Raw genomic sequence first — 20,010 nt, 5'->3', positions numbered from 1 at the left:
ACAGGGCCTCGGTATGTAGGCATGGGGAGCTGAGGTGGGTGACTTCCCTTGTCCACCCCCCAATACATGGCCCTCACGCTCAGCCCTGGTCAGCCCCAGAGATAAACCTCACTCTGCTTGGGACACTCTGCCAGGACAGGCACAACTCCCAGACTTCTCCCTGACTATGGGGAGGGACCCAAGGGTCACCAGTCCCTCTAACCACCCCCCCCACCTCAGCTGAGGTGAAGGCTAAGAAGGGGTCTTGATTCAAGGCCATGAGCAGGGCAGGGCCAGATGCTCCCCCTCCCTGCACCCTGGCTCCCACTCCACCTGTGGGGAAGGGCTTCCGGATCCCCAGGCTGTCAGGGAGCCTTCTGCTTTGGCTCCTGCTAGTTCTGCAGCCTAGACTGCCCCCCCCACCCCCAGTGCACACTTCGTTCCAGGCTCAACCCCCAGCCTCTGGGAACTCCCCACCCCCACCCCGGTCCTGCACTGCTCTGGGTCCCCATGGCAGCTGGCACACACTTCTGTAATGGCCCTGGGACAATAAATGACTTTTCTGTCTGTCCCAGGAGGGACAGGGCCTGGTCTGACTTTTCCTGTGGCTCCAGCATCCAGCACCAAATGGGTAACAATAGAAAGTGCCAGAAACTGCTGAATGAATGGAAAACTCGCCAAGGCCTGAAACCAACCGCAGCTAGGATTAACCTCCCCAAACTCTGAGCTCATTCCTGCCCCCACCTTTTCTCTGCTGGGGGCACTGCTGCCTCCAGGCTGCCCACCCCAGCCGCCGGGTGCCCAGCACCCCTCCTTTCCTTCTCCCCTACACCTCCTCCACCAGCTGTGATCTATCTGTTGGGTACCCTTGGCCCACAGGGTGATTTTTAAGATTTTGAGCACAAGTTGCCAAAATTTGCAAATGGAGAGACTGTATGTAACAACCCAAGAAGGCAGGTTTGTGTCTGTCTTGCTCAAGGTGTACCTCTAGCATGAAGCTTGGCTCTGAGGTCACGAGGACTTGCGCCCACCTCCCTCCCCACCAGACTTGTTGGAATTGAACCATCTCATGGTAGCCCCTAGGGAGATGCGCCTGCCCCCGTGGCACCTTCTCCCAGCATGACTCCTTCTGGTCTTGCCCCCACCCATATGTACCCGCTGCCTCTGCCTGTCCTGAGAGCTCAGAGTGCACCTTGCCAGACACCAGTTAGCCCTATCTTTCCCTCACCCCCTCTGAGGCCTGCAGCCCCTTGGGACCACTCACCCATGGCCCGGGATCAAGGAGCTCCACCCACTTCGAGCATCTAATGGGTGCCATTCCCAATGCTAGGCATCGGGGCCCAGGAGGGACATCCAGAACCAGCTGGAAGGACCCGTATCGAGTGGGGGAGCCGCTGGGTATGGGCTGCAGGTGCTTCCCTCCCCTACTTCACCCTTGTCGGTAGGCACTTACTTTCTTTGGGCACAAAACGGATGAGGTGGCTCCTCACCTTCACCTGGGCAGGCTGGATCCGACACTTGCCGGGTGGTGCCCGTCTGCCGACATACAGGAGGTCATGAGTGCCCGCCTGGGAGCCTGCCCTGAGCCTGTCCCCCTGCAGCCAGGCAGGTGCGCATTCAGGCCCGGGCAGTTGTGCGTGGGAACACCGCGTGGGAACAGCGGTGGCCATTGGTGGAGTGCACCATACATGCTCCAGGCCCCTGGGGGTCGAGGAACCCAACTCCAGGACAGAAGTCCTATATTACAGCCTGCCAAGTGTCCGCTCAGCATCTGCTTCAAGAGTGCTAGGGCCGGTGTTCTGATTCAGACCAGGAACTGCCTTGGGAATGTGATCAAATGTCACAGCCCTCTTCTTTCCACCACCCGCCCCCTCCTGTAACTGTGACTGCAGCCCGATTCCTGCACCCTGCCCGGCCCCCACGCCCCACAGCCTTTGGGGAGAGTCTCTCTGCCCCTCTGCCCCTGAATTTTAGTGATGCAGCATCTAAGGGAAAGGTGAGGTTGATCCAAAGATAAAGGGTCAGAGAGAGCCGCAGGGCTGGCAGCAGAGCCGAGGGATTTGGGGCCGTGGAGGGTGGGGTTTCAGAGAGCTGAGGAGAACAGCATCTGAGAAGCGTTGCCAAGGCTCTGAATTGGGTCTTCTTTGACATCTCCGAGGGGCACAAGTAAGGCATGGAATTCCATTTTAATTAGCCTTTGGCTGTCGATCTGTGAGTCTTTGAATGGGACCGACCCTATTCTGGGACTGGCCCACGTGGGTCCAGATTTCAATAGGCTCCAGCAGCACAAGGGGAAGGCCCAAGGGGTGAAGTGGCCATGTGACATGAGGTGGCTTCCAGACAGGCTTGGCAAAAGAGGGAAACTGAGGAGGGATACTGGTCTCTCCCCGCAGGGGTTAAAGAAACACAGCCAGGCACACACGGTTCCCAAAGCTGCAGAAAGAGCGGGTTTTGCTCTGAACCCCAGATAACATCCACATGCTTCAGACAGACCCAGCATGGTTTTGTTCCTTAAGGAAATTATGTAAAAAAAAAAAATCGCTATTAGGCAAAAGGTAGGAGATGCACCCCCCAAATGCCACAGTGGTTTTGTCTGGGCAGTGATGGATGTCCCCACCCCATTCGTCCACTCCTGAGCTCTTCATTCCGGGTGTTCTCTAATGAAGCCTCTATGCAGGCTGTTGTGGGTGCAAAAGAAGACATGCTTTCCAAAACAGAAACAAAAAAGAGATGAGGCAGGGCGGGATGGGAAGGGGAAGGAATCTGGCCTATTACTGGCTCCTCCCTCCAGGGGACCTTGAACAGAACTACCTAAGCCTTTGGGGGTCCCCACCCCCATTGCATGGGGAGGATGAGCCAATAGCGAAAGAAAGGTGCCGCTTGGCAAAAGGAGAGGACGGATCTAAGGCAGCCTCTGGCATGAATTACATGCTCCATAAATGTGATATTTCCTTAGAGAAGCACTCTTTAAAAAAAAAAAAGAGAGAGAAAGAGAGAGAGAGAAATAACCTAAATGTCCAAGGAACGGGTAAGATGATTGCGGCACAGTGACTCAACAGCCAATTACCCAGCCATTCAAAACGATCCTTTCGAGAGTGCTGTTGCAACGTGGAAATGTTTATACAAAATAGGGAAAACGAACAAAGAAAAATGCGAAGTTTGCATGTGCTCCTCCACACTGACATAAATCCCAGAGCTAGCAGATTAAAGCCAGAGGGACCTCGGGGAAATGGGAGGGAGGGATGAAAGGAGGAAGTCCTTATATGTTTCTTGATAAATACTGATGTCAATAACGAATAGATTTGTGTATTTAAAAAAAAATTAAAAATTAAAAATTAAAATAAAAAAAAACAAACAAACAGAAAAAGCAACCAAAATGTGTGGTCATCAAGAAATGTCTGAGAAGCTGTCACAGACCAGGGGAAGCTAAGGAGACATGATGACCAAATGAATGGAATGTAGGATTCTGGATAGGATCCTAGAGCAGAAACAGGACAGCATGGAAAAACTGGAGAAATCCTTTAATTAATAGTAATGTACCAACATCGGTCCATTAACTGTCACTAGTGTACCATGACGTCGCAAGATGCTAATAATAGAGGACATCCTTGAGGGGTATACGGGAAATTCTAAACCATCTTTGCAATTTGTCTGTAAATCTAAAACCACTCTAATTTCTCAAAATGATTTTTGAGAAGTAAGATGGTGTTTCAGGATTTTTCCAAAGCCAGGATGTTTTAAAGTGAGGGTAACTATCCATGTCGGGGGCTGCCAAACGTGAGCAGGTTCTCTGAGGGCACAAGGGGCTTTGTGCTGGGGGCTGACATCAGCTGTGCACACGCGGGGCAACCTGCCCAGGTGCCGAATGGAGGCACAGATCGGTGGGAGGCCAGCTGAGAAGCAAAACTCTAAGGGCTGAGAAGGACCTTGGGAAACATGATCATCCATTTGTTCATCGTATATGCCCGAGTCTTGGCTCTGCGCTCTGGGCAGGCCCCAGGGTGGCACTGACTTTGAAGGTAGGGGGTAGGGGTCAGTCCCTGTGGAGACTCCTGGGCCAGGGGGACAGTGCCCATTACAGGTCTGAGAGCCGTGGGGAGCACTGCTCAAGACCTGGAGGGAAATGCCCCTCGGAGGCAGTGAGGCCTAAGGCTCAGCTCTGGCTCTGGCTGGGAGGGGGGCGCCCACCTTTATGCCATCTCCACTTCTGTAAACTAAGTGGCTGAGATGTCAATGAGTTTTACATGGAAGGAGTCAGAACACGAAACCGAATTAGTGGCTCTACATGTAGAAGCAAAGCAGATGGAGAAGGGCATGGGGAGGGTCAGGGAGGTGTTCTGAAAGTCCCAGAATGTTCCAGACAGTAGCCAGCAGGCTGCTTTCACCAGGAGAAGGTGGGACTGCAGGGGGTTGTCTCAGAGGCAAGTGGGGGCCGGGGGAGGTGGTGCAGGGGTGGGGTGCCCCAGGAAATGAGGAGTGACTCAGGTCAAGCCTGTGCTTCTCTGCCCCAGGCAGCATCCTTGGCCCCCTTCTGCCATGAGCAGAGCTGGATTTGAGGCGGCAAATCCAGTTTTAAGACCCAGGCCTGCCTCTCCCCAGCACTATGGACTCGACCAGTCACTTCCCTTCTCTGGGTCTCAGTTTTCCCTTCTGAAAAATGGTGTTGTGAGTAATGCCCTCCCGTAGAGGGTGGCAGAGGGGAAAACAAGGCAATGGAGGTGAGGGGTCCTGGCAGGCAGCAGGAGCCCGGGCAGTGGGGGGTCGGGAGGGGGCTCACCTGGAGGGGTCGATCACTTTGTAGACAACCCCACGGGCCGCTGTGGCACTCGGCACGCCCGTCGACATGAAGTACAGCTCCCCTTGGGCGAGAAACCAGGTGAAGAGTGAGAACCGCACCTGGAATGTGGTCCCGGCCAGCCCCTCACCCCCCTCAGGCTCTGAGAGGGACCCCAGCCTCAGAGAGCCATGCAGGGGGTGTTTCAGAGCTGGATGCAGAGCAGAGAGAGGCAGCAGTGTCCTGGGCCTCCGGCCACTCTACCCGGACCTCACCACATTCTGGCCTCATCTAGGGGACCCAGCCTGGCCTGGTCCATGCCTGGCTTCACTCCCAGCGCCACACACCTCTGGGCTCAAGTGAGGGACCACGGCCCAGCTCCCCAGCCAACTGCTACTGGGTGCCCCCGGGCCCGTGTGGCTCCTCCAGCCTCGGCGTCCCTAGCCCTACGTGGGATGCTTCCCAGGGCTAGTGCAAGCACTAGAGGAGCACAGCACACGCTCAGTGTCAGCTACTGCTGCTGCGATGACTGTCCTCCTCCAGGATCCGGGTCCTGCAGAGCCTTTGAGGCCAGAGACCCTCCCCTGCTGACCAGCAGGCACCTGCCAGGCAGGGGCAGGGGCAGAAGCATGTGCTTGGCGGGTCTCTAGTGTGAATCCCAGGCCCCGCACTTCACCCCGTGGGAGCACCAGCAGCTCTGGGACAGCCCCACTTAGAGGTTCAGTTGAGTTTCCACGATGTCTCAGGGCCCTTGCAAGTTCTGAGCACGTGGCACCATAGATGTTCTCAGTAAATATGATCTTTCTCCCTCCTCACCCTCATCCCACCCCCTGCCTCTCGCTGCCGGAGGCACCTATGCCCAGGAAACAGGCTTCATCATTCCTATCCTACAGAGGCTCAGAGAGGCCAAGTGACTTTTCCAAAGGCACACAGCTGGTGAGTGGTGAAGCCAGGCCTGGATCTCAGCAATGTCTGTTGCCCCCCAGCCCTCGCCATTGGAGGACACATGGTGGCTGGGGGCCCCAGACCCAGACCATGTGTGATTCGGTGTGATGGTTCAGCCATGCTAATACTTCTGTCTTTGTAGGAGGACAGTGAAGAGTTCTCCCCAAGATGGGGATGATCCCCAAGGAGAGACTAAGACAGAGAGAACTCTGAGGAAGGCATGTTTGTGGGGACAGGTGCAGTCAAGGAGGGCTGCGTGGAGGTGGGGTCTAAGAATCAAGGCCCAGGAAACCCAGGGATCCTCACAAAGGGGAAGATATTGGGGGGCAACTTGGGTAACTGGGGTAGACCAAGCTGTGGTGGGAAGCTGGGGACTGGGAAGGGCAGGGTGCCGAGTACTCAATGATTTCTGACCCCCTCCAGGAGCAGCAGTCCTGCTTTGGTGGGGAGTTTGGGGGCAGTTTATAGGTCCCCAAGGTGAAGATGCAACCATACCCTGGCAAGTCAGCCCCTACTTGAGATCCCATAGGCACAACCACGGATTTGCTGTGCCATCCGGGCTATCACTTCCCTCTCTGGGCCTCTTTCTGAGGGACTTGGCCTGCAGCCCTCACACCTACTCTCCAGCCCCCTGGAGCCATCCAAGTCTCTCTGCACATGCTGCTCCCTCAGCCTGGAATTCCCTTCTCCCTGACCAAGCCTGAGCTTAGGGCCCTGCTCTGGGAAGCCTCCAGGGGCCAGATTAGGCGCAGTACCCCCCAGCTCCCACCTCTGTAAAGTGACAGGCATGGACCGGGCACACTCTGGCCTGTCAGCCTCGTCTGCTGGGAGCCATGGCCCCCAACCCCGCGCACAGGCAGGGAGGCCCCACGGGCCCTGCAAGCCCTACCTGGGGCCAAGTTGCCTTCAATTCTCTGTGGTGTGGACTGTCCCTGGAGGACACCAGGCCACCAGAGACCCTTGTTTTGCAATTTGCAAGTGTCGGAACAACTAGAGAGGTGGGAGCCTGATCCTGGAGCTGGAGCCAGTTGCTGGGCTCTGTGCCTTCCAGGGGCCGCCTGCCCAGGCTTGCTAGTGGGCTGTCCCTGGGCTGAGTGACTTAGAGGAGGCTCCTCCTGGCTCTCCTTATCCGTTACTTGATGTCACTCAGAGGGCTGGACAAGGGCTCCTTGGGAACTGCAACTTCCAGGCCCTGCTCCTGGGGGGGGGAGCACCCCTCCTTCCAAAACACATTAACCCCCTACTGACCAAAAGAAAAGGCCCTACTGACCAAAAGAAAGACCCAGTGGGCTTGGGAGGGCAGTGGGGGCTGGGGCTGCCTTTTTGAAAATTTAGATTGTGACGGGTGTCATCCAACAAAGGTTTCCCAGACTTAGGCCTGGGGGCTCTGGGCACTGGGCCCTGCAGGAGATACCCCTCCAAAGGCCCCTGGGTGGGCGTTGCCTAGCAACCCTGCCAAGCATCCCCCAGGCCCCACTGGGGGCCCCTCAGCTTTTGTCCAGGGACAATTGGGGCCAAGGACAAAAGCAGGAGGCTGGAGCAGGATCCAGCCTCCAGGGCCCCTCAGCCTCCCCCCCTTCCCTGTTCCTTGCATTGAAAATACAAGAGTCGGAATGGGAACCCACTGACACGTGGGTCAACAGAGGGTGTTCGAGAAGGCGGCGTCTACCTACTTTCTAAAAACAATGTGGCTTAATTTTATAGGCCAGACTTCTTGACCATCAGGAACCCAGGGTGGTAGAGGTCTGGGATACACTCTTTCCCCACCTGCCTGCATTTCCACCATCACAAACCCCTTCCTGGTCCGCTCACTCCATGGCATCATTTGAAGCCTACAAGCAGCCCTGCAGGGGTAGGAGGGAAACTGTCCCCATCTGGAAGATGGGGAGACAGAAGCCCAGGCTGGTGAGGACTGATGCCCAAGCAAGGTCTCAGGCCACTGCACACTTGCTCCCCAGCCTTAAGGGGATTTCAGGCCTGAGACTCCATCCCTGGGATCCCAGGCCAAAGGACCTATGGGGTGGGGGCATCAGTCCCAAGCACAAGGCCCCAGGGCCTCAGGAGTGCTCACCGGCCTCATCCTCAGCAAAGGAGATGATATGAGGGTAGTAGTTGTTAATGAGGCCCGGGAACGCACAGGTCTGGCCTCGACCCATGCAGATCTCGCTGTATCGCCACTGGCCTGTCTCCAGGTTCTCGCGGAGGGACATCAGACGCCTGCAAAGAAGCATGAGCTGTGGGGTCATGCCTGGCATGGTGCCCAGGGGAACCCCACCCACAATCTATCCATCCATCCACTCATATATTATTCATGCAACCAGGATCATACATTATTTGTAGGACCCAATGTAAAATAAGCATGCAGGGCCCTTGTTTAAAAAGTGTCAAGTATTTCAAGGCAGTGATAGCAGAACATTAAACCAAGCGTGGGCCCTTCTGAGCACGGGGTCTGTGCATCCGCACAAGCTGCACATCCATAAGGCTGGCCCCCAATACTCCTTCGTAGTCTAGTGGTTAGGAAGGAGCTGGTGCTCTCATAAAGCTGGCCCAGCGTGCAGTCTTCCCTGAGTACCTCCTATGCACCAGAAAAAGGCAGGGGAAAGAGACAAGCCAGTCCCCTGCCCCCTGAGCTCAGCCTCACCCACTGACCGGCAGGAGGTGGCCAGGAGCTTCAAAATCCTCCAAGGCTGGTGACCAGAAGTTTGTATATACCCTGGAGCAGCCTCCACTCTGGAGCATGCGGTAGAGCTTGGGCATCTTCAGAATATGATCTTTCCCTCTGTTCCCATCAATCTCCAGGCCCTGCTTGGATGTACCCTCCTCTGAGAAGCCCTCCTGACTGCCCCCAGCACTGGCTCCTCCAGCACTGTGCACAGGCTCTCTGAGGCTGGACCGGAGTGGACCAAGCATGGGTCTGTCTCCCTGACTCTGCTGTGAAGTGCTTTCAGCTCTGCTGCCCTCACCCTGGCACAAAGCCTGACCCAGCAGAAGGGCTTGGGAAAAGCTAGCAAAATTAGTTGTATCTCTGTGGTGGGATGACTTCAGCACTCCTAAGGGACAGGTGAAGGGGGAAAGGAGAATCAGACACAGAAACAGAGGCTTTGGGGCCACCTGTTTGGCTCAGTCGGTGGAGCATGTGACTCTTGATCTCAGGGTTGTGAGTTCGAGACCCATGCTGGGTATAGAGATTACTTTAGGAAAATAAATCTTAAAAAAAAAAAAACACACACACACACAAAACAGAGGCTTCATCTAGACCCATTTCTAGAAGGGAAAGCTGAGTGGCAGAGGCAGACTCTCAGGGAGGGGAGGAACTGGAGAGGCCCCAACATCCAGAGGCCTAAGTCAGCGTTGGCCCTCAGCTCCAGCTGCAGATGTGCCAGCCACAAACCAACCCTGCGCCAGCAGCCTGCAAGACATGAGACTTCTCTGACCAGCCTCGAGCCACCTTATTTCCTTATTTCCACTCCTGGGGAAGCCTGTTCAGCTGTCCTCATGTGGAGAGGCTAGGGTGGGAATGATTTTTTTGTTTGTTTGTTTGTTTTTGTTTTTTCTTTAAGTAGGTTCCACACCCAATGTGGGGCTTGAACTCACAACCCTGAGATGAAGAGATTACTAGATCCCAAGTGCTGTATGTGTATTAACTGACTCAGTCCTCAAACTCTAGTAAGCAAGTACTATTATCATCTCCCTTTTACAGACAAGGAGACTGAAGCACAGAGAGGTGATGTAACTAACTCGAGGTCACACAGCTAATAAGTGGGCGGGAATCAGACCCCGGTGATCTCAGCTGCACTTTTTTTAAAGATTTTATTTTTAAGTAATTTCTATCCTCACGTGGGGTGCGAATTTACGACCCTGAGAACAAGAGTCCCACACACTACCAACTGAGCCAGCCAGGCACCCCCTGGACTTTTTTTTTTTTTTTAATCTTTACTTGGGATGCCTGGCTGGCTCAGAGGCGAAGTGTGTGACTCGTTCTCAGGGTTGTAAATTCAAACCCCATGTTGAGGGTAGAAATTACTTTAAAATGAGATAAAATAAAAAATGAAGAAAGAAAACGAGAAAAAAATTTTTTTTAAAATCTTGACTTTTTTTAAAGCAATTTCTACACCCAATATGGGGCTTGAACTCACAACCACAAGATCAAGAGCTGCATGCTCTACCAAATGAGCCAGCCAGGTGCCCCTCTGCAGCACTTTTAAAGCCTTGTGTCCAGTATATGTCTTCCTAGGGCCTCTATATTCCTCCGTTTTCCGCTCTGTACAATGGAAGAATGAGGGGATCATGAGGCTTCACAGCTCTCCTCAGGGCAAGAGTCCAACCCACAGCTTAGGAGGTATGTTCTCTTTTCTCTGTCCAGAACCTGTTTGGGGGTATGATGCATCCCAACCCCCACCCCATGCAAATACACACACACACACACACACACACACACACACCTTTAGATTCTCAGTGGGTAGGGTGGCACTGCCATATAGTGTGGGGACTGGGCAGCAAGGTTCCAGGGGCCCCCATGGTCAGACCCCGGTGGGAGCCCCAGCCCCCCTCCCCACCAGAAGGACCTCTCTGGCCTCTTCTAGACCAATGCTCCCTGGAGCCCCAGTCAGTTACTCCAGCCAGAGATCCTGGTTTCCCCAGAAGCCAGGTGGCTCAGAGTCTGTCAAGGAAGTTGTTCGTGTTCCCCTGACCCCCACCTTTCACCTCTGCCCTCCCGCCTTGTACTCTCGGGACTGCCGGCAGGCCTGGAGTCCACGCATCTCAGGTGGGTGGGGAAGATGAACAGATTCGCAATTAAACAAGTGTCCGGTCTCTAGTCTCTCTAGTCAAGAGCTGTGCCTTCACGGCAGTGCTTGAGGCAGCCAGTGAGGCTCAAGAAGGGTATCAAGAGAAAAGGGGGTGGGTTAGGGTGTTTCCTGAGATATGACTCCAGACTTCTTCCCAGAGGAAGAGACCTGCTGGCACCTGCAGGTCCCCATCAGCAAGCAGCTCGGTTCAGTGTGCACCTGTGCACATACGCAGGACACCTGTACTGTTTTGTTTTACAAGAAGCCAGTGGCAGCATCCACTGAGCCTGCTTTGGCACAGGAGCCCATGGGCCACTTACCCACTCATAAAGTCGCCGAAAATGTAGAGGCCATTCAGGTTTGGGTACTCACAGCCCCGGTACACATAGCCCCCCGTGACCGACTTGCCCAGCTTGTGCGGGTAGGCGAAAATCGGCAGCACGTCATCTGCAGAGTGGGGGGGAAGCTGGGATGAGCTGGCAGGTCAGCCCCTCTTCCCCAAGGAGCTGGGTAGGTCTGAGTCTGGAGGGGCAGAGGGAGGTGAGGTCCCGGGGAGGGCCGAGGTGGGGACCCCAGAGAGTCACCACGGGAGGAGGGTGCATAGGGCTTGGGTAAAGCAGGGAGGAGAGCATGGGTTTGCAGGGATGGGGTGGGTGGGGAAGAGAGCCAGGAGCAAGCCCAGCGGGCGCTGGGGAAGAGGGGAGGCAGGGGCATCCAGGATGGTCCCATGGAGACATGGGGTGGGGGACGGATCCGGGATCGGAGAGTCTCCAGGGGCGCAGGGAGGTCTCGAGGCGACGGGGGACGTGGAGGGCACGAGGGAGGCGCGGGGAGGGGGGCTGCGGTGTGCAGATCCGAGGGTCGGGGTGGGGGGTGGCTCACCGAGGGAGGCGTTGGCGCACAGCTTGCGGTCGTAGCACTCGTAGCCTTCGCGCGCGCGCCAGCCGTAGTTGCGGCCGCGCTCCACCAGGTCCACCTCCTCGAACTTGTTCTGGCCCACGTCTCCGCAGAAGAGGCGCCCGCGGCCCGCGCCGGTCGCCGGGTCCCCGCGGTCGAAGGAGCAGCGCCACATGTTGCGCACGCCCAGGGCGTAGACCTCGGGCCGCGCGGCGGGGTCGCCCACGAACGGGTTGTCGCGCGGGATGCGGTAGAGCGGGCCGCGCTCGTTGTGGTCCACGTCGATGCGCAGCACCTTGCCCAGCAGCGCCGACCTGCGGGCGGGGGGCAGGGGGGGCAGGGGGGCTGGCGGCGCCGCAGCAGGTGCCCGGCTGGGTCAAGGTCAGCCTGGGCTGTGGGGCCAGACGCCCTGGTTCAAGTCCTCCCTAGCTGCTCACCAGCTGGGTACCCCCATTCATGCATTCATTCATTCATTCATTCATTCAGCATTTACCAGGCACCTCCTTATGCACCAGGCTGCAGAGGCATTGGACATACACACCTTCTATTGCCCCACCTCATCCTCGCCACCAACCTTTTAGGTGTAGTGGGCGCTACTGTGATGCTCTGTTACAGCTGGGGCAGCGGAGCTCAGGAAGGTCACGTAACGTGCCCAGTTGTCACACTGCTAGTAAAGGGAGGGGGCTGGGATCCAGCCCAGGCAGTGGGACCACAGAATCCCAAGCTCCTAGCCCCAACACTCTTTCCAACCTCCCCAACGCCTGTCTCCCCGCTGTAATTGTTAGGGTGCTCCCTCTCCTTCCTGCCTCCTTATCGGGTTGTCCCAGGGAGTGAAAACAGTCCTAAAAATGACTCATATTTGCAGTTTTCTCCCAACACCCAAGACGGTGATCGGCGTGGAATAGGTGCTCATTCAGTGTTTGGCGAGGGAATGGCTGCAGAGTCTAGTGCACCATATATGAGTAGAGGTCGGGGCTCAGGGAAGTGGCAGTGGGGGAGGGCAAGGAAACACGGCAGATCTCAGGGGGAACTGGGAGGCTGAGGTTCTTGCTTTCTCTCTCACCATCGAGGGCATTGGGGCAGAACCACCATATGTCAGAGAGCCAGACAGGCCTCGGCGGCCCTTCACCTCACACTGCACACCCACCACGCCTACCTCAAGATGAGGCCACCAGGTTGCAGAGGGGGACAACTTGCCAGCTCCCCCCAAGCAGCTCTGGACTTGAACCTAGGCCACTCCCATGGCACCAGGCAACAGCGGCTTCTGGATGGAGGAGACCTCAGGACTCGTGCTCCAGAGCCACGGAGGACAGGAGTGGGGCCCTATCTCCACATCACTTCCACGGTGAGTAGCTTGTGGGTTTTATTCATCCCATGACAAAAATGACACACGCTGGCACAAATCTGCAATGTGCTTGAAGACGCTTTGAGGAGAGCACACCTTAGGCATCTGTTTTCTGATGCACCTCCCTACCACCTCGCTCTTCTCGCTGTTAGCATTCTGGAGCACTCCCCTCCTCACCCCCTCACCCCCGGCTGCCTTTCCAGGAGGGACTGTGTGGTGTGCACATTTGATCAGCCGTGTACCCTCATTCTGGCACGGAGTCCGCACCCAAGCCTCCAGCTCACCATCAGACATCTCACAGGTGTCTTCTTTAACCGTGCAAGAGGCTCCCACCCAAAGATGCCCCACAGTTAATCCCCTATCATGGTCTCACCCCAAGGAGTCCCCCGCACACGCTCCAGCCTGCTCAGCACCAAGCCCCAGATGACACCCCTGCGCCCATACACTGTGCCGCCAGCTTCACTATAGAAGTGGGCAAAACTCATAGCAGCAAAATAATGTTTTAAGTTCTGTCCAATTATCCACAAATCCTTAATTTCTATTTTCCCAACTCCATCGCTAAACACATCCCAAACATGAGAAAGCTGCAGTGATTCTTACACTGTCATATATGAAAGCACAAGTCACAAATTGTGAACACGTTAATTACTGTAATCAACATCATCCTTCTATTTTTACTTTCTGGGCTAAGGAAGGTTTTGTCGTTTTAGCTAAGAGAATGGGGGAGGCTGCCCTAGATATCTTCATCGACACTGTGTGTGTGTGTGTGTGTGTGTGTGTGTGTGTGTGTGTAGTAGAATAATGGCAGGCCATCTGCTCAAGCCAAGAAGTAAATAACAACAGCAAGACTATGCCTCAGTTTCTGGGCCATCGTGGGTGACCCTTGGGACAGAAAACCCTCCAGCCCGTACGGCCCTGCTCCAGCAGCTCACGCTCCCCCTTTGGTCTGGGAAGGCTCCCTTTTCTTCCTCTGGGTCAAGCAGGGCTGGGCTGACTTCTGATAGAAGCCCAGCTTCCCGGAGACTCTCTGCTGTCGCTTATCAGGTATCCCGGGACGAGTGGGTTCTGTGCCAGCCCTCCACAAACACAATCACCTTTGCTCCTCACGACAAGCCTCCCCTGGAGATTACTATTCTTCCCTCCGACTGGTGAGTGGAAGTGGCTTGACTGGGGTCCCCCGCTGGCTAGCTGCAGACTGGGCTGGGGCCCGAAGCCCTTTCTACCGCCCTGCACTGTGTGGCTGAGGAAGGAACTCCCCCTCCAGAAGAGCATGTAAACCAACCCACCGCCCAGTCAGAAGCAGAACATACTTGTTTTGGGCATTTCCGAACTTTCCAAAGGGGTCTCCGGCCATCCCGCCATCACCAGTAAAGATGTAGAGATACCCATCGTCCCCGAACAGCAGCTGGCCCCCGTTGTGGTTTGAGGCTGGTTCTTCGATCTCCAGGATTATCCTAAAAGAAGATAAGCCACCCCCACCAAACAAACAAATAAACAAAACACCAACCTCAACCAAAAACATAAAACAAGATCACAGCAATAAAACCTCCTCTTTTGGATGCCATTTCACAGTTGAAAAGACTTTTCATATCTTTCATAGCAGGTGATTTTTATGAGACTCTAGTAGGCAGGGCAGGGATAATTCCCTCCATGGTGCTAATGAGGAACTGGAGTCTCAGAGAGGTTGAGCAACTTGCCCAAGGTCACACAGCCCATAGGTAGCAGAGCTGGGACTAGAACTCAGGTCTTCCTACCACTCCCCACCACTAGCTCCCCAAGTTATGATCCTGTGAAACTGTGGACCTTGTCACCGGCCCAACTGGTTTCTTCGTAATCGTAGCTACCTGCATACCAGCCACTTAAGCCGAGCACTTTCTACACATCCCCTTCATTTGTTAGGTACTGTAACTTCTAAGGAGGTGGGGTGCACCGTGTGGGTTGTGCTCAGCTACCCAGCCCCTCAGCGATCTCCTTTACTGCCAGGCCAGAAAGCCTTCTGCTCCACGGCCGGCCAGCTGGATTCCGGTTGGGGTTTGCCAGTGAAGGGTAGAAAGCAAGAGGAAGGGAGAAGCCACGCTTCCCTGGCTCCTGGAGCTGCCTCCCGAAGTGGTAGTTGCACAAATGGAAACAGTGGCTCTGGAAGGTGGACTCTTGGGTTTCCACCCAAACATCTTGGTACCAGGAGCAGCAAACTTAGCAACTCAAAGACCTTTTCCCTTCTGTTCCCCTGGCTTCTTGCAATTACTGATCTTCGGATAACTTTGACCTTCCTCCTGTCCTTCTCCAGATCCTTCCAATGCCTCTGTAGCTGACTCCCTGTTTGCTTAGGTTTTCCAGGACTGGTCACCAACTTACTAATCCCTTATGAATACAGTTAAGAAAAACCAAGGCACAGAAAGGTCAAGTAACTTGAACCCAGGACTTCAGGGCTCCAGAACCAAGACTGGAAGCCTTTCCACTGAGGCCAACACTCATGATGTGGGGGGGGTGACACAGAGCCCCAAATTCCAAGTCCTCCCTGGACAGGACAGCTCAGACGGTCAGGTGTCCACCTCCCCTGGGGATCCCAGCCCTGGGAACAGGAACTGACAGCTGATTCAGGCAAAAAATGACCACTCTGTTCTGCCCTGAGCCAGCCATGCCCACTTCTCCTTCTATGTGAGTCAAGTTCTAGGCTTGTGCTTGGCAGGGACCATAGGACCCTCACCGACACTCACTCTGAAATACGTTCATCTGGATATTGTGTGTCCCACTTGCAGTTTTTATGTGGAATCACTTTTGATTTATTTTATTTATTTTTTAAAGATTATATTTATTTATTTGAGAGTGAGCTCGAGCAGAGCAAGAGATAGAGCACTAGCAGGGCTGGGGATAGAGGGGGAGGGAGTAGCAGGCTCCCCACTGAGCAGGGAGCCAGACTGACACTTGATCCCAGGACCCTGGGATCATGACCTGAGCCGAAGGCAGATGCTTAACTGACTGAGCCACCCAGGTGCCCCAGAAATTGCTTTTTAAAAGTCACCGATGAGGGCAGCCCAGGTGGCTTAGCGGTTTAGTGTCGCCTTCGGCCCAGGGCGTGATCTTGGAGACCCGGAATCGAGTCCCACATCGGGCTTCCCACGTGGAGCCTGTTTCTCCCTCTGCCTGTGTCTCTGCCTCTCTGTGCATGTGTGTCTCTCATGAATAAATAAATAAAATCTTAAAAAAAAAATAAAAATAGGGATCCCTGGGTGGCGCAGCGGTTTGGCGCCTGCCTTTGACCCAGGGCGCGATCCTGGAACCCGGGATCAAATCCCACGTCGGGCTCCCGGTGCATGGAGCCTGCTTCTCCCTCTGCCTGTGTCTCTGCCTCTCTCTCTCTCTCTCTGTGACTATCATAAATAAATAAAAATTAAAAAAAAATTTTTAAATAAATAAAAAATAAAAATAATAAAAGTCACCAATGGAGTACATTCATTCTGTCCCTTTGTCTCTCCTTTGTGAGAGCCATGTGATAAACTCGGTGTCTCTTGCACAGCTGGTTTGTACAAACTTGTGTCAGATAATGAGAATTACGCTTTCTCCTTTTGCTCTGGCCGCCAGGATTCTCATGGTCAAAATTAATGCTGCATGACAAGACCTACATTAGCCCTCACGTTAGCCAGCATATTTGATTCCTTCTCCTGTTTACACTCCCAGTGTCACAATTTTACAGTTTTATTAAGTGTACGATGTGCCAGTATTTGCTTATTTGCCTCAGATTGGTCCTGGTTCTGCCCTTACCTGCTCTCCATTTCAGAGACTCAGATCCTGCAAACTACATTTCCCATGCTCCTTTGCTGGCTGGCCTCCAGCTAAGGTCAGCTGATGGAAGGCACTGGAGGAAGGGAGAAGCCAGGGTCTTTCTCCCCAGCTCGCTCTCTCTCTCTCTCTCTCTCTCTCTCTCTCTCTCCTCCAGCAATGTCTTGGCAGGCGCTGTTCCTCCCCCGTGGCCCCAGCTCCCTTGCCCAGGCCCACTGTGGTTCCAGCTGCCACCAAGCGGCCCCAGCTCCAGGGCTCTAGTAACCCCACCTTCCCACTTTGTCCTTCCAGCCCTGGAGGTGGAGGCAGCTTCCTCCCATTGGGAAATTCAGGGTTACCTTACTTCCTCCTCAGGTTGTTCTTTCATTCCTATCACCTGAGTAGCTAATTCCCAGTATCAAATCCTGCCTGTTGAACTGCCTGGTACGGGGTTTATTTTCCTGTTGGGTCAAGACTGATCCATATGCCCTTCATGCCAGGCTGGGTCAAAGCAGTGGGGGGGTCGGGGGGGCACAGATAATACAGAAAGCAGGCTCGTGTTGAGAGGAGTAGCTAAACCTGCTGGGGGCAGGGATGGGCAGAGGGTCCAGGGAGGATAAGCGGGAGGTGGGGCTCAGGAGACAGATGCACCCAGATTCCAGCTGTGATGCTTCCCAGCTGTGTGGCCTAGCAGCTCATTTTACCTCTCCGAGCCTCCACTTCCTCACCTGTGAAGTGGGGAAAATACTACTTCCCCTGTTGGGCGTCAGGAGAATGGAACGAAATGAACCACCCACAGTGGCTGATCCAGGAGCCTGGACACGATCCTGGGAGGCTCTTCTGCGACTGTCCTTCCCTGAGCCCAGCCCCCTCCCCGGGGGTGACCAGTGCAGGCACACAGCATGGATTGGGGCGGTCACATTCCGGCACCGGCCAGCCCAAGCTCAGCCCTGCTCCCCCCCGAGCCGGGGCCCCCCTCCCCGGGAGACCACCTCTCAGAGCCGTGGTCCACGGTGTTCATGTCGTCAGCGGACACCCTGAACTCGCTGATGCGGATCCACTCGTCGAAGCCGGACCCCACTGAGTAGTAGACGTAGAGCTTGCCGTTGTGCCGGAAGCCGGGGTGGAAGGCTAGGCCCAGGAAGCCCCGCTCGTCGCCCTCCCAGGGCGAGGTGAGCACCGCCCGGCTGACGTTCAGGAAGGGCTTGTCCAGCCGCGAGCGGTCGGGCAGGTAGGCCCACACCAGCCCCACCTGCTCGGCCACGAAGAAGCGGTGGGTGCCGTCCCGGGCGTGCACCATGGCCACCGGGTTGCGCAGCCCGTTGGCCACCTCCTCCAGGCACAGCTGGAGGCAGCCCTTGGCGTCGGCCACCACGCGGCCCAGGTTGGAGTTGAGGTTCTTGTTGACCAGCAGGCGGGGGAAGCAGTAGTCGGCGTCGTCCAGCGACAGGTAGCGGCAGAACTTGGCACGGTTGCCCTCCAGGGCCCAGAGCTCTCGGTCGGGCGACAGGTGGCGGAACAGGCCCCGACACGTCTGCCACATGTCCAGGCAGTAGTCCTCGCAGAGCCCGGGCACCGTCCTCAGGGGCGTGGACGGGTCCTCGGCGTCGTAGAGGTGGGCCGCGTACGGTGAGCATTCCTGCAGAGACAGGGCGGCCCAGGGATGCCGGGGGCAGGTGCCGGCCGGCTGTGTGACCGCTGGCTGGGCACCCCCCTCCCAGAGCCTCGGGCTGCTGGCCTGTAAAATGGGGACAACGCCATCTGTCTGGAGACACGGCAAGTCTCACTGAGGACAGCAACCCTCGGCCTCCTATCTCCTCACCTCCTTCCTCCTGCCTAATGCTGCTGCTGCCTTTTTTTTTTTTTTTTTTTAAGATTTTGTTTTATTTATTCGTGAGAGGCACAGAGAGAGAGGCAGAGACACAGGCAGAGGGAGAAGCAGGCTCCATGCAGGGAGCTGATGTGGGACTCGATCCCAGGACCCCGGGATCACGCCCTGGGCCAAAGGCTCAACCGCTGAGCCACCCAGGTGCCCCTCTCTTGCCTTAATGCTTCATTATTAGCACAAATAACCACAACTATCACTGCTACTCCTAGCAGCAGCTGCCCTTGAGCACCTACTGTGTGCCAGAGAGGCTGCGGCAGTTTCATTTACTTCCTCTTTTCATTCGATGCCTCTGCCCCGTATCTGCATGACTCGTTCCTTTGCTTTCTTTAGATCCCCACTCAGGGGACACCTCCTCAGAGAGGTCTTCCCTGACCACGCATCCACCACTCCACTACTTCCTAGCCTCTGACTCTGCCTATAAAAACAACCCCCCCAAAAATGGCCAAACCAAAAACTTTACCATTACCTGGTTATTATAATTAAAAAAAAAAAAAAAAAAAAAAAAAAAACCAACCAACATGCTTGCTTGTTTACTGTCTGTCTTCCTTGGAACCTAAATGCCACGAGGGCAGGAGTTTTGCCTGTCTGGCCACTGTGTGTTCCAGAACCTAGGACAATGTCTAGCACACAGTAGGCCCGTGGTGAACACTTAGGGATGTGCTGGATGTCAACTGATCCACCCCGCCCTTAATGGTGAATGGGTGCTCCTACCTCCAGGAGTCAATCTTCACAAGAACCCATGAAGGGGAGAGAGTTACAGATGGGGAGACTGAGGCACAACTCCTCCCACATACCAGTGTCATTCAGTGCCATTCGGTCAGCATGGAGGAGTCTGGGTTTGGGGGGGGGGGCGACCCCACTCTCCCCAGCACCCCGGAGGCTGGCACATGTACCTGTACGAGTTGATAACACCCATGTCCATACATTGCCCTGGCCCCGGAACCCCTTCCTCCACCACTAAGGCACCTCAGCCAGGGTCCTGGGCTGTCCTCTGGGGCAGACGGAGCAGCCACCCTCAGCCTCCCTGACCTCCCACGGAAGGCTCCCCCACTAATGAGACACCGGGGAGCCCACCCAGCACCCAAATGGGCACGATCTGTAATGCAGAGCACTTAATGCCTCCTGCAGCAAAACTTTGAGCCCTGGGAGGAGGGAGCTGATGGGTAAAGTGTTCTGTCCTCCTCCCAGCCCAGCAGACAGTCCTGATTCATAGTTTGGGTGGCTTCTTGGACCCACACTCCTGCCAGTTCAAGATCAAGTCACTCTGAGCACAGCCGAGCCCAGAGCCGCCTCCCTGGCTCGGCTCTGCCCCCATTGCTCGTGCTTCTGGGTCCTCTTACCCCAAGAAGGAAATAACGGACGAGCTCTGCCCCTGGTTCCGCTTTCTGGGAGCCCAGGCGGAGGTGACAAACCTGACCAGACCTCACCCCAGCCTCCAGCCTCCCGTACCCACCCCCTGAGAGCTGAGAGGGGCCCCCGTGTCACTGTCTCCCCGGCCCCAGCCTGAGAGCCAACACAGGGGCACCAGCACTGGCTGATCCAGCTCTGCCCACAGCTCTGCCATCAATCAGCTCCTGCCTCCTGCTCACCTTCTGTTTCCTGACACATCCGGCCAGTTTCACCTCTGAGCCTCAGC

The 20,010-nt window shown here is 55.5% G+C and overlaps 1 protein-coding gene and 1 long non-coding RNA gene across 2 annotated transcripts in view; one reads left to right on the top strand and one right to left on the bottom strand.

The window, feature by feature from the left end:
- Nucleotides 1-1,940: 1,940 nt before the first annotated feature.
- The window catches only part of HHIPL1 (HHIP like 1), a 51,253-nt gene continuing 33,183 nt past the window's right edge, over nt 1,941-20,010 (bottom strand). Inside the window, exons 10-16 of the mRNA XM_038545700.1 lie at nt 17,479-18,125; nt 14,038-14,181; nt 11,368-11,696; nt 10,806-10,932; nt 7,770-7,915; nt 4,757-4,838; nt 1,941-2,489 (exon numbers count right to left, since the gene is read on the bottom strand). Of these exons, the coding sequence (XP_038401628.1) occupies nt 2,063-2,489; nt 4,757-4,838; nt 7,770-7,915; nt 10,806-10,932; nt 11,368-11,696; nt 14,038-14,181; nt 17,479-18,125 (1,902 nt within the window). The 3' untranslated portion in view covers nt 1,941-2,062. The remainder of the gene's footprint in view (nt 2,490-4,756; nt 4,839-7,769; nt 7,916-10,805; nt 10,933-11,367; nt 11,697-14,037; nt 14,182-17,478; nt 18,126-20,010) is intronic.
- LOC119872924 lies at nt 3,833-14,723 on the top strand. The gene is made up of 3 exons (XR_005363763.1): nt 3,833-3,998; nt 12,453-12,727; nt 13,772-14,723. It is a non-coding gene; the product is annotated as an uncharacterized LOC119872924 (long non-coding RNA).

This window comes from Canis lupus, chromosome 8 (assembly GCF_011100685.1).
Source record: "Canis lupus familiaris isolate Mischka breed German Shepherd chromosome 8, alternate assembly UU_Cfam_GSD_1.0, whole genome shotgun sequence".
NCBI lineage: Eukaryota > Metazoa > Chordata > Mammalia > Carnivora > Canidae > Canis > Canis lupus.
This window is presented reverse-complemented; position numbering and strand designations above follow the sequence as displayed.